The sequence below is a fragment of the Leishmania major genome, chromosome 30 (genome assembly GCF_000002725.2).
Source record: "Leishmania major strain Friedlin complete genome, chromosome 30".
NCBI lineage: Eukaryota > Euglenozoa > Kinetoplastea > Trypanosomatida > Trypanosomatidae > Leishmania > Leishmania major.
The window spans coordinates 454,165-470,194 of NC_007271.2; the positions used below are offsets into that span (position 1 = coordinate 454,165).

General features: G+C 62.7%; 5 protein-coding genes across 5 annotated transcripts; all 5 read left to right on the top strand.

The window, feature by feature from the left end:
• Positions 1–992: 992 nt before the first annotated feature.
• LMJF_30_1310 (conserved hypothetical protein) lies at positions 993–6,140 on the top strand (the record flags this gene model as incomplete). The annotated part of the gene is made up of 1 exon (XM_001684674.1): positions 993–6,140. The coding sequence occupies one exon, from the start codon at positions 993–995 to the stop codon at positions 6,138–6,140; it is 5,148 nt and encodes a 1,715-aa protein (XP_001684726.1).
• Positions 6,141–7,353: 1,213 nt separating this feature from the next.
• ABCH3 (putative ATP-binding cassette protein subfamily H,member 3) lies at positions 7,354–8,679 on the top strand (the record flags this gene model as incomplete). Its single annotated transcript, XM_001684675.1, has 1 exon — positions 7,354–8,679. One exon carries the CDS (start codon positions 7,354–7,356, stop codon positions 8,677–8,679), a length of 1,326 nt encoding a protein of 441 aa, XP_001684727.1.
• Positions 8,680–9,458: 779 nt separating this feature from the next.
• On the top strand, positions 9,459–10,415 carry LMJF_30_1340 (conserved hypothetical protein; the record flags this gene model as incomplete). The annotated part of the gene is made up of 1 exon (XM_001684676.1): positions 9,459–10,415. The coding sequence occupies one exon, from the start codon at positions 9,459–9,461 to the stop codon at positions 10,413–10,415; it is 957 nt and encodes a 318-aa protein (XP_001684728.1).
• A 949-nt stretch (positions 10,416–11,364) lies between these two features.
• LMJF_30_1350 (putative GTPase activating protein) lies at positions 11,365–13,188 on the top strand (the record flags this gene model as incomplete). Its single annotated transcript, XM_001684677.1, has 1 exon — positions 11,365–13,188. One exon carries the CDS (start codon positions 11,365–11,367, stop codon positions 13,186–13,188), a length of 1,824 nt encoding a protein of 607 aa, XP_001684729.1.
• Positions 13,189–14,152: 964 nt separating this feature from the next.
• LMJF_30_1360 (conserved hypothetical protein) lies at positions 14,153–15,613 on the top strand (the record flags this gene model as incomplete). Its single annotated transcript, XM_001684678.1, has 1 exon — positions 14,153–15,613. The coding sequence occupies one exon, from the start codon at positions 14,153–14,155 to the stop codon at positions 15,611–15,613; it is 1,461 nt and encodes a 486-aa protein (XP_001684730.1).
• Between the last annotated feature and the right edge of the window lie 417 nt (positions 15,614–16,030).

The window sequence follows — 16,030 nt, forward strand, 5'->3', positions numbered from 1 at the left end:
AGCGCTTCAGCACCAATCTTCAGTAGGGCGACACACGCACAGACCAACGTCATACACGAACGGAAAGGGATCTCAGACAGCGCGCACCCTTCACGGCGACGGTCATGAGTGGCTACCGTCGCCGTCACAGCGCACAAACGAAAAGCAGCCATTGAACGCGCAGGGCGGCACAGAGGCGGTGCCTAGGTACGCGCGCACCGACAGCGCACAAAGGGGGACGCATGTGTGTGTACGTGCGTGTGCGTGCGTCGATGCGTTTCTCCATCGACTTCAGCAGCACATTCTACCCTTAGACGACTTACTCCCTGCAGTGCCCCTCTGCCTCTCTCTCGCGTATGCCTCCCAGGCGAGGCCGGGCCCCGGTGCACAGCCGAAACGACGAGACGCAGCGTCTTCCTGATGACGCGGCGCTACCGTCGCCGGCAGCCGCGTCTGCACGTCGTCCACACCACCTCGTCTCTCGTCTCCACCCCCCGTGGGGAAGTGGCGCACATGGGATTGTCCTTCGCACGAGTGGAGTGACTCCCAACATCACCACCATCGCCAGCAAGGACGAGCCACCGGGCTCTGCCGCGACCGCTCCTGTGACGGTGCAGAAGAGGGCCCTGGATGCGGAAACACACGGCATTGCATCCGTCCATCCTGGCCGAGGGCGCGCTGGACTTTCCACTCGCATCAGTAGAAAGGCGGGATCAGCGAGGAGCACCGCACCAAGTCGAAGGGCCGGCGGTCGTCTCCCTCCAGCGGCGCACAAGCGACCCCGATCGACATCGACTGCCTCCTTCGCTGCACCTGTTGAAGTGGAGGGGAAGGTTGCAGGCAGCAGTGCCGACGTCGAGGCAGGCAACAACAGTGACGTGGAAGCCGTTCACACCGGCAGTGATGGCGCGCGACCCGCAGAGACAGCGCCGCGCAACAGTGAGATGCCACCGGCAGTCACGCAGCTGTCCTCGTCGTCGTCGTCGTCCTCCCCGTCCCTATCTCCGTCACCGATGGTGACCGAACGCCAAGTACTGAAAGGCGGCGACGGCGGTGGAGGCGATGCGGCGAGGTGCACCGGCGTCACTTTATGCGGGGCGATGACACCTGCTGAAGCCGCGTCCCATGCCACTGAATGGCAGAACCACCGCCTTCCTCAGGTGCAGGCCCCTTCGTCATCGGCGAGCGTGCCGGCCACCGTCGAAGAGGTTGTTGTTTCTCCCGTGAGGCTCAGCGACACGGTTACGCCGCAGAAGCCGCCACAGCACTACACCGCCGCCTCCACGGCAGACAGCAAAGTGCTCTTTGCCGAGGACGAAGACGAGGAGGGAGAGGATGAGGGGCGGCAGCCGTGGCGTCCCAACCACCTCTGCGCGGCCAGTGGTGACCCGCAGCGGTCGGCCCGTGCTGAGGAGGTGGAGCATGTGCTTGGAGAGCTGTCGGAATGCTCCTCGATCACCTCTGCTCGTCCGCAAGCGCCGCGACGCTCTCCGGATACCCGCAGCGGCCGCGACGACCGTGTGCTACACCACGGATGCGCTCCGACGGACAGCAACAAGGAAGTGCAGGGTGGGCCGCTGGACGTGAGCTACACCGACACCACCGTTGCCAGAGGCGCCAAAGCCGTGCTCGGCGGCGAGGATGGCGAGAAGGCGAGGCGACAAACGTGCGTCGCGTGCACGACGCCGTCCCTAAAACCCGCTTGTCCAGGCTTGAGCGAGGGCAGCGTCACTCCGGTGCTCGAGGGCCAAGTATGGGGCGCGGCAAGCGCGGCCGCGACATTTACGGAAACACTCGCGGTGCAAGACTTGTCCCTCCTCCCCGACGAGAGTGGGGGTGGTGCCACCCTTGACGTCGGCGGTGTCGCGAAGGGCGACGGCTGTGTGTACGCGCCACTGTTGTCTTCGTCCACAGGTCAGCGCACGCCGTACTCGGCGATCGCGAACGCGGGGGCGTCTGCTCGGCTGCGTGGCGACAAACTTGGGGTGACAGCGGCAGAGGAAGTGCTGTTGGGTGAAGGGCTTATATCCCCACCAGTAAAGCGGACCACGGCTATACCACAGCAAGCGACCCACGCTGTAGAAGTGGCAGCAGAGGACGGCACCGAGACCCGTTCCAGAGCCGGAGAAACCGGAGCTGGGCCGTCTCGAGTTCACGGGAAGATCTTGGCCATGGGTGACTCGAGCTCATCGACGACGTTCTTGTCTACCCCGTCGTCCGCTACGCTGTGCGCTGTGACCGGTGGCGGCGAGGCGAGCGGCTTCGGACAGAACATGAATACGCCCACATCACCCTCTTCGGCGGACGGCGCCGTCTTAATGACCGAAGAACAGCCGCCGCCGCCGCCGCGCGTATCTCTAACCCCGTCATCACCGTCGCCTCCCCCTAACTCTCTCCCGTCTACGCTTGACGACGGACTCTGGAAGGGGAGTGCAAGGTCCGCGCAGGCGGACGTGGTGGACACCGATGCCGTGGCCCCAGGCCGCTGTACCCCAAAACGGCAGGGCGTCAGTGATGACGCTCCTGCTCCCCTTGCTCCGTCGGTCGCTGTTGCACAGCACCAGACGGTGCCGATCGACCCATTCCTGAGCACACCGCCACAGTTCAAGGGAGAATCTCCTGCGATAGAAAAGGACGACAGCGGCGGCGGCGTGCGTGTGCGTCGCTCGCCAGAGCGCTCGGGCCGCGAAGATGCCGGAAAAGGTGGTCACTCCCCTGCTGTGTTTGGCTTTCCGACTCGCACTCCGCCTCGGTCGGCGAAGAAGTCTGCGATGGCTTTCACATCCACGATTACCGGCGCGGACGTGGACGTGCAGGCTTTGAGGGTTGGCACGCGGGTGGAGGGCCGCTGGGGACGACAGTGGTTTCCGGCGGTGATCAGCGAAGCCCCGCGGAACGGCTTTGTGCAGGTTGAGTGGGAGGAAGACGGCTCACGGCTCCACTTGCGACTTCGCGAGGTGCGACTGCTGCCTGGTGCCGCAGCTGCGAAGAGGGCTGGCGCCGTGCCCGCGATCCATGAGGCCGATCGGTGTGCTGCTTCAGTGGGTGGTGGGGCTGCTGCGACGGAAGGCGCGCATGACGTGCTGACCGCGACCCAGCTTGTGGCACTGATGGAAGAGGAGGACGCCGAGGACAGCCGACACCAGCCGGTGCCGCCGCACGTCCGTCCCTCCGCTTCACAGAGGGAAATGTCGCCGCCCATGACGACATCTGTATGCAAGCAAGTGAATAGGAGCGGTGGGGAAGGCGGTGAGGGGGCCGAGGAGGATGTGGTGGTGCGTCCGCTTGGTGTTGGTCACGCGTGTGGGACGGCTGGACGTGGTGTATATGCTGTGAACGCGGACGGTGACGCTCACCCGGATCGCGCAAGCAGCGCGGCGTCCTCCGCTGGCGTCGCCAACACCCGATCGCCGTCGCGCTCTCCTGTGCCAACGTACGCGGCACCCGGTGTGCCGCCGTGCGAGGTGCACCCCTCGTTTCTCTGTATCTTTCTCCCACAAACGGTGCGACGCGACCTCCTGCAGGGCGAGGGCCCTCCGCCTGCATCGGCCTTTTCTTCTTCCTCATCTTTTCACTATCATGCGGGCCCGGCGACAGAGCTGCAGCGGCGCACCGAGCTTCAGCGTATCTTGCACTTCTTGACCAGCGCCGGGACGGTCGTGATCGACTCCGTGGCACAGGCGGACAACATGGCCGCCCAGCTCGGCGACAGTGGCGACGGGAAGGGAACCGCCTTCACCAGCCACCTGTCCTCGTTGGCAGCCGGCCAGCACCACAGCGCCGACTCGTCGCCAATGCAGGGGGCAAAGACGACGAAGGCGGTTGCCGGAGGTGGCAGAAAGCGGGGGACGGTGGGGCGCGCGTCACTGCCTCGCCGGAGCATGGCGTCTGCCGTCGCTGTTGCTTCCCATGCACAACGTTCGGCACCGAGGTACTTCGTCTTTCTCGTTTCTTCTGCGACTGCTCTTATGGGCGGCAGCGCTGAGGCGTCTGAGAAGCTGGGCCAGCAGCAGGATGTGCTACCCGTGGTGTGCTTGGCGCATGCATTAGGCGTCTCAGCGATTCACGCCTCGTGGCTGTGGGGCATTGCCCCAGGCACCGCGCGAGTGAAGCTGCCCACGCCGGCGGACCAAGTCGAGCTGCTGCCGAGCGCTGCCCCGGAGACATGGGGTGCGTGGAAGGCCACTCGCGCTGGTGCTCCGTCGACGAAGGCGGCGCCACTACCGCTGCGCTTCGCACCGTTTGCAGTGAAGGACCGCTGGCTCAGCGCCAAAGACGTTGCCTTTGTCGCGCGAGATGACCGAATGGAGATGTGGCTCAACGCCGCCGGGGCGACCGTCACGGCAGAGTCGGCGCCGTCGCTGCCCTCTCACGTCGCTCGCCAGAGCTTGCCACGGGGCAGCAGCCGACCGTCAGCTTCCGTTACGGGTGCTCTGGTTGGGCGCAGCCTCGGCAGCGCACTTCCGCGGTGTCATTCCGAGTCCCCTTCACGTTCGCTGCCGCTCAAGCAGCTGCGCGCGGAGCGGACACCGGACTTCGTTTACGTACCCGATGATGTGACCGTGCCGCTGGACTTGGATCGCTTGGGCAGCGTTCCAGTGCTCCAAGTCTCGTGGCTTGCCGACGGCATCGAGCAGCATTACCGCCATTGCTGCGACCCAACCTCGTCAGCAGAGCCGGTGCTGCCAACACCGCCGTCGCTGACATCTGTGTGGCGGACAATTCTTCACGCGAAGCCTCCGAAGGAGAGCTACACAAGGCGTTCCAACACGCCATCCCAGCCAGGCTGTGCGCAATCTTCTCCGTCATCTCCGCCGCTGAGGCCGGCGGTGAGCGATGAGGAGAAGCGCTGCGGCTCAGAAGGCGCGCGTAGCCGCAAGGCAGCCGCAGCGACGACCCTCGGGAGCGAGAGGGACCGCCTGAGTCATCACGGCAGTGACGCGGTGCATCCAGAGTCGGTGCCCCCACTTGCAAACAACAGGGACGAGAGTGGTGATGATGCAGGGCCATCTGCCTTCCCGCCAAGTGCGAAGGGCGGCAACATGGATGAGGGTGTCGGTGACACTGTTGGCGCGATAGGGGGGCGCCTCAACGAGGAGGAGGAGGAGGCGCTGACGATGCGCATCGGCGGCGGTGATGCACACGAGCCGCTTCCGCGTGAGGCAGATGACTTTGCCAGCGCAAGTGGGCCCGACGGCGCTGCTGCGGAGCGTTGCAGCGCAGAAGCGGGGAAAGACATCATGTCAAGGCTGGCCGGCGCCACCGGAGCGACTGCGGCAGCTCTGTCAGATGCAGTGGGCTCTACTGAGTCCTCAGCGTGCACCTCTCATGCGGCCATCGTCATTGGGGAGGACTATTACTTCACCCTGTCCGCGCCCCAACCTCCACCTCCACCATCGTTGTCCCCGCATGGCCTGTCGCTCCCCCACGTTCCCCCTCCTGCGTTGCCGACGGCGACGATTGTGCTGGGCCAAGTCGTGGGCTTGCAAGTCGACGCGCCGCCGTCGCCGCTGCTGCGCCAGCACCTCTGTGTGGACGGCACCGCTTCATCGTTGACCTTCTCACAACCGCAGTGTCGGTGCCGCGTGACGCTTCGGCTGTACGAACCCAAGTACATCTCCATGCACGTTGACCCCCGCTCTGGAGATGTGGTGCACCAGACCACCGTTTATCTTGCCCAGCGCTGGGCCACTGTCCCGGGCACGTCGCTGCTCTTCGACACACCCGTATACGTGATCACCACGGCTGCACGGCCACACGTCTACTTTTTGGAGGAGGTGGAGAGCGAGGTGACGGCGCAAGGTGTGAGCGACAGCGCATACCACTCCCGTCTGCGGCAACAGTCGGTCCTCGGCGCCGTCGCGACGCCGCCGGTCTCAGACTTATTCCATGGTGCGGCCAGGGAGCCGGACGGCACTCTCTCTCCGCATTTCCATGGTCGGCGCTCCCTGTCGCAGGTAGCCATGTCATCTTCAGCGCCAGTTCCAACGTGTCCGATAACCAGGGGGTGTCTCCCGACACCGCCGGCACCGTTCTCTCTCACTCAGAGCATCGCAAACGGGCGCCCTCGCCGGGACGCACTTGCTCCGTCGAGGACATCTGAGGGAGCGGCGCGGGACGGCAGCGGTGACGGCGTTGACGAGCGACGAGGTCCCGATTGAGCTCTACACGCGGCCAAGGCGATGCGGATAAACCCCACGTGCGATGTTTCGAGATCGCCGGAGAGAGGTGTCAGCGCGCAGAGGGCGATCGGCGGGCGAGCGCGCGCGCGTCAGAGCGGCGAGCCAGTGTGGTTGCCTCCGAATCTTCCGAGGGTGGCACGAATAACGGTGCTCAACGGGAATGGGCCGGTATCGCTACCTCCGACCTTCGATCTGGCGGCGCTGGACCTGTTAACCGCCGTCGACGGCACGTCTTCCTCGGTGAAGACTTGCCCAGCACGGCAGTCGCGGCAGCGATAGGTTTTACTGGGCAAACTACCCTCGGTCCCCGCACGCCTTCTCACCGCGTTGCCACCTGCACCTTGGTGGTGATACAGGGGTGCTTCGTCCCAACAGCCATATCTCCTCCTCTTCGCGCAGCGCGCTTTACCTCTCCAAGTTTCATCCAGGGTGCCGATCACTTGCGTCAGGGGGCGATGGCGGTCTTTTCTCGTGTCGACACCATTCTTCTTTGTGTCTGGTGTTGATTCACCACCGGAACGTCGTTCTCGCCGCGGCTTTCGAGGCCCTCTTTCATCCGTGTCATGCACTGACACGACCGCGCGTGCGTTGCGCTTCCGCTTCAATGCGCCTTCGGCATCTTTTTTTTTCTTTCACCAGTCCTCCTGGACGTGATTACGCTTGCCCTCACACGTTGGGGTAGTACCCTCCTGCCCTCCCTTCCTCATCCTTCCTCGGAAACCTCTTCTCTGTCTTCCCTCTATCTCGCATGCTGTGCTACCTGCTGTGCTTCTCGCCTCGGTATTCCGGCACAACACCGTCACATGCATGTGTTGGTGTGCCTGTGGGCGACCTCGACGATGACTTGTCGATCTCTCCAACTTCGGGACAAAGCGATGCGTCCGTCGCACGCGGACATACATGCATACGCGCATACATGCAGCCCGATAGACACACCGCGACGATGGGACCAGAGACCATACTGGCGGTGGACGATGTCTCCTTCCAATACCCCAACGCACCTGTCGCTTCGTTGAGGCAGGTGAGCATTACAGCGTGTCGCGGAGATCGAATTCTCGTGATTGGGCACAACGGGAGCGGCAAGTCGACACTGCTGTCTCTTCTCGCAGGTCGGCGAAAACCGCAATCAGGGCGTGTGCGCGTGCTCGGACGCGATCCGTTTGACGACACGAGTATAGCTCAGCACATCTCCATGATTGGTGCACCATGGCCACCCGAGGCAGTGTTCGGCAACACTGTGGACCGCGTGGCCTCGCCGGCGCCGGTGCCAGAGCGAAAGATAAGTATCGCCGACCAGCTGCACCTACCCCTTTCCCGCTTCGTGGAAAAGATGAGCTGGGGCGAAAAGAGACGGGTTCAGATCCTTCATGGCATGCTCTACCCCGCCACCGTGTACCTCCTCGACGAGTGCAGCACCGACATCGACGTTGCAGAGCGGCGCACTGTGCTGGAATTGGTACGGCAGGAGTGCGAGGCGAAGGACGGGTGCTGCGTGTATGCGACCCACATCTTCGACGGAATCGAAGGCTGGGCCACCCACCTGCTGCTCATGGAGGGGGGCCGCGTGGTGGACTTCAAGGCGGTGGAAAAGCTCACCCTGCCCTTGGAGGACTACGCGCTCCAGTTCATGAGCAAGCGCGCCCACGCTGCTCGTGGCGTCGACGGCGTGGCGGCGGCGTCGCTGTCGCACGGGAGTTCTGCGGCCATTTCAACGACGTCGCCAGCGTGCCCGACGACAGCTGCAGCCGCCTGCCCAACCTCTGCGACAACCGACGCGCCGGTCACGTATTGGCCACGAGGGCACGCGGACGAGAAGCGAAGCGAAATCGTCATCAACTGTGCGCAGCTGAACTATAAGGATGTCTTTAAGAACTTGTCGTTTCAGGTGTTCCGCGGCGAGCGGGTGCTGCTGTGCGGCGGTAACGGCACCGGCAAGTCCACCTTGCTGAACATGCTTGGCGGAAAGCAGTTCTTTGACAACCGCCAGGGCTCTCTCTCCGTGCTTGGTAAGCGGTGCTACGATGACATGCTGCTGAACGCTCTCGTCAGCTACGGCGGAGATTGGTGGACTGCCGTGCCTGGTGGGGAGGTGCACGTGCGCGAAATGCTCCAGCTGCGGACCTCTCGTGCCGAGCGCTTGTGTGAGATGCTGGCCGTGGACATGGACTGGGATGTGCGACACATCAGCGCTGGAGAGCAGAAGCGTGTGCAGCTGCTCTTGCACTTGTTGGATGACAAGCCCGTCGTGCTGCTTGATGAGGCGACCACCGACCTGGACGTTTATCAGCGCCACAGCCTCCTGCAGTTCCTCTACGAAGAGAGCGTGCAGCGCGGGGTGACAGTTGTCTACTCGACGCACATTTTCGGAGGCGTAGAAGGCTGGGCCAACGTCGTGGTACTACTGGACCGGACCGTGCGCGGCGTTCATGCAGTGTGGCGCGCCTCTGAAGGGCAGCCCATCGTACTGCAGCGCGTCGTCGATGCAATCGTTTCTCTCAAGGCGCGAGAAGTCTTTTGAGCAGCAGCCTTCCTCGCCACTGGCAACGCACTCGCACACAAACACACGCGTGCGCACATCCGTTCATCCTCTGGCTGCAATCGTGGGGGACCGTCACGGCTGCTGTAGCCACACCTGCGACACGTAGTTACCCCCCGTCCCCTTTGAGACTGGGGGAATCGGCTAAGCAGCAACAACAAAGCAAAACGTAGAGAGGCACACGAAGAGGCACACACGCGTACAGACACATGGTCGAGGGTGTGTGTGTGTGTGTGTGTGCAGCCAGAGGTGATGCAACTGGTGATGCGCCTTGTGGTGCGGCTACCCGTCCTTGGCCGCCTTGTGCATCACATAATTGCGTGTCTTTTGATGAGCGTGGCGCTCGCGTGTGCTGCAGTGGGTGGCTGGCGATGCTTCACATGACCCGGAACGCCGACAAGGCCATTACTGATCCCCTCCCCCCACCCTACATGGGGCGGCTTCCTCATGCTCTCTCTCTCTCTCTTTCACCCTTTTCCTTTTCATGTCACGCATTTGCTTGGCCGAACAGCCCACCCGATTCACCAGCGCGGGAGGGAGAAGCGGGCGCACGGCACCTGTGCTTCCTTTGAAAACAAGCGAGCAGCACACAAGGGGAGGAGAGGAGGGCGCGGTGACCAGACCACCCGAGGCAGAGCAGAGTGACATCATTGTGTATCGGCGACTCTGACCTGCATCGATTCGTGTTTTTGCGTTTGTCTTTCATCGGGACCCCTCCGCCCCTCCCTCACTGACACCCGCCTCCGCCCACTCACACACCAATGCCCAGCAGCTTTGCGGCACAGCAGCAGGGGAGCTGCAATCCACACCAGAACCCGGTACGCTCGCACAAGGGCGGCTATCTTCGCTGCCCATTCAACATCAGCTCCAGCTATGCGGAGCTTGCCGAGCGGCGAGTGCACGAGGACCTGGCGTGCGGCCGCAGCAGAGCTGCCGTAGCGGACAAGGACGGGGTAAAGGCGTTTCCCTCCACGGGACCGCAGGTGGACAGCGACGGCATCGACGGCGACTTCGCTGGGCGTCCGTGGAGTCGTGCCGGTGTAGGGGCAAACAGGTTGTCTGGTAAAGAAAAGCGAACGCAGCAAGAGCAGGCGGAGCACATCTACGGCCGCGGCACACTCGCTGAGGATGACGGCGCCGTGGCGGCTACTGGGGCGGTGTCCGTAACGAGCGATCTGCTTCAGGAGAACATGTTTGCCGTCGATGTGCGCGAGCGTGCAGCGCTGCAGAAGGTCGTGCCGCGCGCGGTGCGCGAGCAGGTGAAGCGGCGAAAGCTCGAGGATGTCAAGAAGGAGCGTCTTTCCCCCGGCAATCACTGCCGTCACGGGTGTGCCCCGTTGCACACGGATCGCGCCGCAGGTGAGGAGGCGGGAGAGGACGATGACGTGGAAAGTCGTTCTGAAGATCACATGGCGGGGCCCCCCCGCGAGCGCACACGTTTTTCATCGCCGGCAGCTGGCTCTTCCAGAGTTGGTGCGCCACCGTTGCCCCACTCTGCAGGCAGTAAGGACCATCCTAGCGGCGGGAGCAGCAGTGCCAATGTGGGCGCCGAGCGGTCGCCACGCAGCGGCCCGTCCGATGCGTCAGCTCAGCGCCCGCCTCTCCGAGAGCCCACACCAGCTCCTGTATCGGCAAAATCGAACTGCCCGAAGAACCGCATGCAGATGTTGGACGGCTTGCGTGCCTCTGCGCTCATGAACAAGAAGGGCCGACGATAGGCCTCGAGAAAGGGGCCAAGTGCTGGATCTGTGCGCGTCGGATAGGGAACACTGTTAAGCAGAATAAAGCACACCCGCATGCGCAAAACCCCGACACCCACGCCAAGGCTGAACAGAGAGAGAAGAGGGGCCATTGGATGTTGAAAGCAAAGCCAGGCAAGGCGGAAAGTGACGAGGGCGATGCAGATGTTGTTGCCAGGGTGCTTCTCGTGGTGGCTGCGCGGTTGGGAAGCGGCGGCCACCGTGGCCTTCACGCTTCTCGTGTGTGTGTTTTTCTTCTTCCCTTTTTGTGCAACCCCTCTAGTGTGCGCACTTCTCCTCGAGCGGTCATGGCCCTCCGCAGCCTGTGCGTCCTCCACATGTGCTCTCTGTCGCGGGCCTCTTTCTCCGTGTGGTATCCCACGAGTGAGTCAAATTTTCTTCGGCCGCCCTCGTCTTCCCTCTTCCGCCCCGCGTCTGTGCTTTCGCCAACACCACCTCCCACACGCGACTGAAGCTTGCACGCTTTGGTGTCTCTTAGGGCCGCGCCTGGCGGTCACTGCCGCGCGGTCTCCTTTCTTTTTCGTCCTTCAAGGGACGTGGGCGCAGTGTTTGCAGTCCGCCTCTGCTTGTCGCCGGAGGCATGTACTCAGTCTTTCTGGAACGCGTCTTGGGCTACTCGGGAGCCGACAGGACCTCGGCGAGCTCTGAGGTAGGCCCAGATGGCGGGGCCACGGCATCGACCGGCAGCGGAGGCGCGAAGAGCAGTACACAGTACAAGGCCGTCACGCGGCCGTACCGGTGTAGTCAAAGTAACCCAACGCTGCGATCAGACAACCTCGTCGGCACTGCCAAGAAGGACGGTGACGCCGACGGCGCGCCTCTCAACAGTTCCGTGAAGAGAGGCGGAGGCGTTGGCTTCTCCAAGGCGGGTAGGCTCTTTTGGGTGAGTATTCGATCATCCATCGGCATGGGCACCAGACAGTCGTCGGCTTCCGCGGCGCCCGCACCGCAAGCCTCGAACGGTGCGTTGCATCTCAACAAATTGAATGTGCCGACTCCTCCCCGCATCGCCGCGACGGAGAGCCCCTTTGGGTCGAACACCCCGCTGGCCAAGACCCCGACCCCCACCGCGGCCACTGCTACCGCCACCGCTGCCGTGAGCGGCGAGCATGCAAAGCGCTTTCAGGAGGCGCTGCGTGTAGACTCAGTGGATATGGCGCTACTGCGGGAGCTGAGCTGGCAGGGCTGCCCGGTTGCTCTCCGGTACGAGGCATGGATGTTTCTCACCGGATGCTGGACGGCGCAGGCAGCAACGCGCCAGGCGACCGTGTTGAGACGCCGTGTCGAGTACGCTGCGTACATCCACAGCTCCTACGGCATTGTCGACTGGGACGCCGTGTGCGCGATGGTGGACAGCGGCGTCGACACAGCCGTGCACCGGTCAACCCTCAAGTTACTCGAGCACACTGCTGATGCACCGCAGGTGGCCCCACCGTCCGGTACCTCACATAGCCTCTTGCGTGTGGCGCCGTTGACGACCGGCGATAGCACAGCCATGGCGGCAAAGGAAGCTGCTGCCGCTCTGCCCCCGTCGCTTTCGCAGCGGCCGGACGGGCGGCAGAGCGCTTCCCTTCCACTCGAGGATGTGCGATCGCGGCTGCCGCAGAACACAAGCGGGAGTGACGCGCCACAGCCGTCGCAACTGTCACCGCCCCAGTCAGCGGATATCCGGTCAGCAAGCCCTTCCCTGGGCATTGTGCCAGCCCCCTCTGACTCCTCGTTCCGCGCATCCGCCTCGGCGGGGTTCACCGATACCGCCGGTACCGGTCCGGCTTCTCACCCGTCAATTTTCGCGCCGCCACTTCCCGGGTTTGCGACGCTCGGGCTGTCGAATGTGGTGGCAGCGACGGCGGCGCCACCTGCTGCCAGTGGCGGTGCTGGCGGGGCGACAGGGCACCAGCTTAGCGCCAGCACGATGCTAGGCTCGAAGGAGTTGCAGACGCTGAAGCAGATCCGCAAGGACATACCTCGCATGTCGGGCGGCCACTGCTACCTGCGCCACCCACGCGTGCAGGGTTCCATTGAGCGCATCCTGTTCATCTGGTCCCTGCGCCACCCGGCCTGCGGCTACGTGCAGGGCATGAATGACCTTGTTGTCCCGTTCATGGGCGTGGTGCTGGGCTACCGCTTCTGTCCGACCCACTCGGTAACAGAGCTGCACGCCTATACCGAGGACATCTTCGACGATCTGTGGTCCGTTTCGGCAGTTTCGGTCACGCAGTGGATCAACGAGGTGGAGGCGGACGTGTACTGGATGACGTCGTATTTGCTCAACACCATGCAGGATAACTACACGAGCAGTCACGCCGGAATCACGTCCATGATGCGGCACCTCGCTGCGGTCGTGCAGGTTGCCGACCCGCCGCTCTACCATCGCTTGGTGAACGTGTTGCAGCTCCACTTTGAGCAGTTTTCCTTCCGGTGGATGAACTGCTTGCTAATACGCGAGCTGACTGAAACGCAGTCGCTGAGGCTGCTGGATGCGTATCTGTCCGATGAGGAGCGGCGGTGGAGTGTCACGCACGTGTACGTGTGCGCGGCATTGCTGCTGCGATGGGGCTCACAGCTGATGGCGTTTTGCGAGGACTATATCAGTGTAATGAAGCTCTTGCAGGAACCACCGACGGAGCAGCTGTCGCTGCGTGACATGCAAGATGTGCTCTCAGAGGGCTTTGTGCTGCAGAACCTGTATGAGGCCTCCTTGAAGCGACTGTCTACGACCGCTGAGTGAAGGGCACGGGCAGCTCGATCTCGTCACGAACTGCACTTGCGTCGCAGCACGTTTTCGTGCTGGACGTTGTTGGCGTGCGCACATGTACAAGCGTTGCCTGTGCGTAGCGTGAGCGTACGCCATGTCACCTTCACCCCCTCCCCTTTTCCCCACCAAGTGAGCGCACTGTCTCTCTGTGGGCGCATACTTGTATGCGTGCCAAGCGTGCTTCCCTCTTTTCGTTCTCCCTGCAGCTGCGTTTTGAACTCCCCACATGCGTGCAGTCGCACGTTTTTTTCTTCGGCGAGCAATCGTGCCTTGGACGCTTCCCCTTCGTTTCTCGCCACCCCTCCTCCACTTCTCTCTACCTCCCTCTCTCCTTCTTCCGCTTAGAGGACCTGCGCAAACAAAAAAAGAAAACGAAAAGGGCAGCACACCAACAGAAGTGGTGGTCCCCTCCCTCTGTGATCACCTTGCACCAGTGCTGTCGCGGGGTGCTGATTGCGTCCACCGCCCGCCATCTGGCGGCGGCGTCTCCTCCCCGTCGTGTTCCTCATGCGGAGGTGGTGGCGAGCCAGCGGTGCGCCGTTCCGCCCGTGTGCATGCCTTTCGGCCCTTTTGCGCGTTTGTTTGTTGGCTCACTTCGCCGCCGTGCCCCCCCCCCCCCCTCCATGCGCACGGAGACGTCCAATGCGCTGCGGTGTGTCGATGCCCGCTCATGCGTGACTCCTCTCATCTCTCTTCTTCCTTCGACCTCTACCTCCCCCGCTCTCTTTCTCTCTCTCTCCGCACTGCGCATCACCCCTCATCATATGGACACACACACACACACACACACACATGCGCTGAACGGATCATGTCGCACAGCTCACTGAAGCGAGCACCAGAAATTACACCGCAGGCCGCAACTGACAAGGACTCGATCCTGTGCCGTAGCGCACACGCCAAGCCTCTTTCTTTCACCACTGCACCACGCGACTCAGCGATGGTGAAATTGGATGTCACTCTCCTCCGCTTCATGGAGGATGAGGACTTTCGCGTGCTCACGGCGCTCGAGATGGCCATGCGTAACCACGACGTCGCCCCGACCGCGCTCGTTGAGCGTATCGCCCAGCTGCCCCACGGCGGGTGCCGCAAGCGGCTCAACAACCTTCTTAAGCACAAGATGATTCACCATGAGAACACCATGTACGACGGCTACGCCATGAAGTACGGCGCGTACGACTACCTAGCACTGCGCACGCTTAGCAAGCGCGGTACCTGCACAGGTGTGGGTCACCGCATTGGGTGCGGCAAGGAGTCTGATATTATCTTAGTACGGGACGAGGCCGGTCACGAGTGCGTGCTCAAGCTGCAGCGCCTCGGTCGCTGCTCATTTCGAAGCGTGGCGCGCAACCGCGACTACAAGGGGAACGGCCGCGCCCGCCATGGGGAGAGCTGGTTCTACCTGTCGCGCCTCGCCTCGCAGAAGGAGTACTCGTTTATGAAGATGCTCTATGACGAGGGATTTCCAGTGCCGAAGCCGATCGACCAGAACCGCCACGCGCTGCTCATGGAGCTGGTGCCAGGAACCCTGCTGAACAACATCACGGAGCTCGGAGACGCCAGCAAGGTGTACCGCCGCGCCCTGGAGCTGATGGTGAAGCTGGCCGAGTCGGGGCTCATTCACGGTGACTTTAACGAGTTCAACTTGATGATCACCGACGACCAGCGTGTCATCATGATCGACTTTCCGCAGATGATCTCCATCAACCACCCCAACGCGTCCGAGCTCTTTGACCGCGATGTGCAGAACCTCGCCAACTTCTTCCACCGCCGCTTCAAGGTGGACACAACGTGGTTCCCATCGCTGGAGAAGGACGTGGTGCGCAAGAACGAGCTGGATAAGCAGGTGTACGCGAGCGGGCACTTCACACGCAAGCAGCAGGAGGATCTGGAGCGACTCATGCTGGAGGGCTTCCAGCGGGGTGAGAAGAGCGATGATGAGGCAGGCTCGCAGGCGCGCGACAGTGATGCGAGCGACGATGACGGTGATGAAAATGCGTTGCAGCGCTCGGACATAGGCAACGCGGACGTGGATGCGGGCGTTGCGGGCAAGTTCATGACCATACCCGGCTTCGCAAGGGGCGGCGAGAGTGACGAGGAGAGGGAGGATAGCAGCGACGACGATGCGAGCGAAGGCAGGTTGCTCGACGAGGCCATGGGCGCCGCACGCGAGCGGCGCCAAGGCGAGTTCTACGCCCACAATGCCGACCGCAACGCGAACTTTTTTCCGGATGGAAAAATCAACGAAGACCATGTGAAGCACCAGATTCGCAAGAGCATTCGGCGCAAGGACAACCACGACTTCAACCGCCACCTGCACCGCAATGTGCAGAAGGGTCGACAGAAGCAGAAGATTCAGCGTCAGCTCAAGAGCTCGAATGGTGGCGGCTTCTTCGACTAGGGTGCGCAGGTGTATGGGCTTCTTTTCATGTGGGTGGAGAGGGAGGGGCAGTACGGAGTGCAGCCCCTGTGCCCGTCAGCTCGCTGGTAATCGCGGCGATGCACCTGTTGCGATGGGGCCCCAATCTCTTTTCGCGGGCGGGCAAGGTGGTTCTCGCCGCATCTCCTTTTTCCCCCTCTCCCCACGCCAAGTTGTACCCGACCCTCGCAGAGCGAGGCGACTCGGTGGATGGGTGGGTGGGTGGGGATATCCCTCGGTCTCCTACGATTTTTTCACTCTGTTGCGAACGCTCAGCTGCCATGCTTCCTTCCCTTTTTGTTTCGTGGTCGTTGTGTTCGCGCCTCTTTCCTTGTGTGTCGTGGAGGCGAATTTAACGAGTAACCAAGCAGACGAGGCGCGGCGGTGGACGGATGCCCC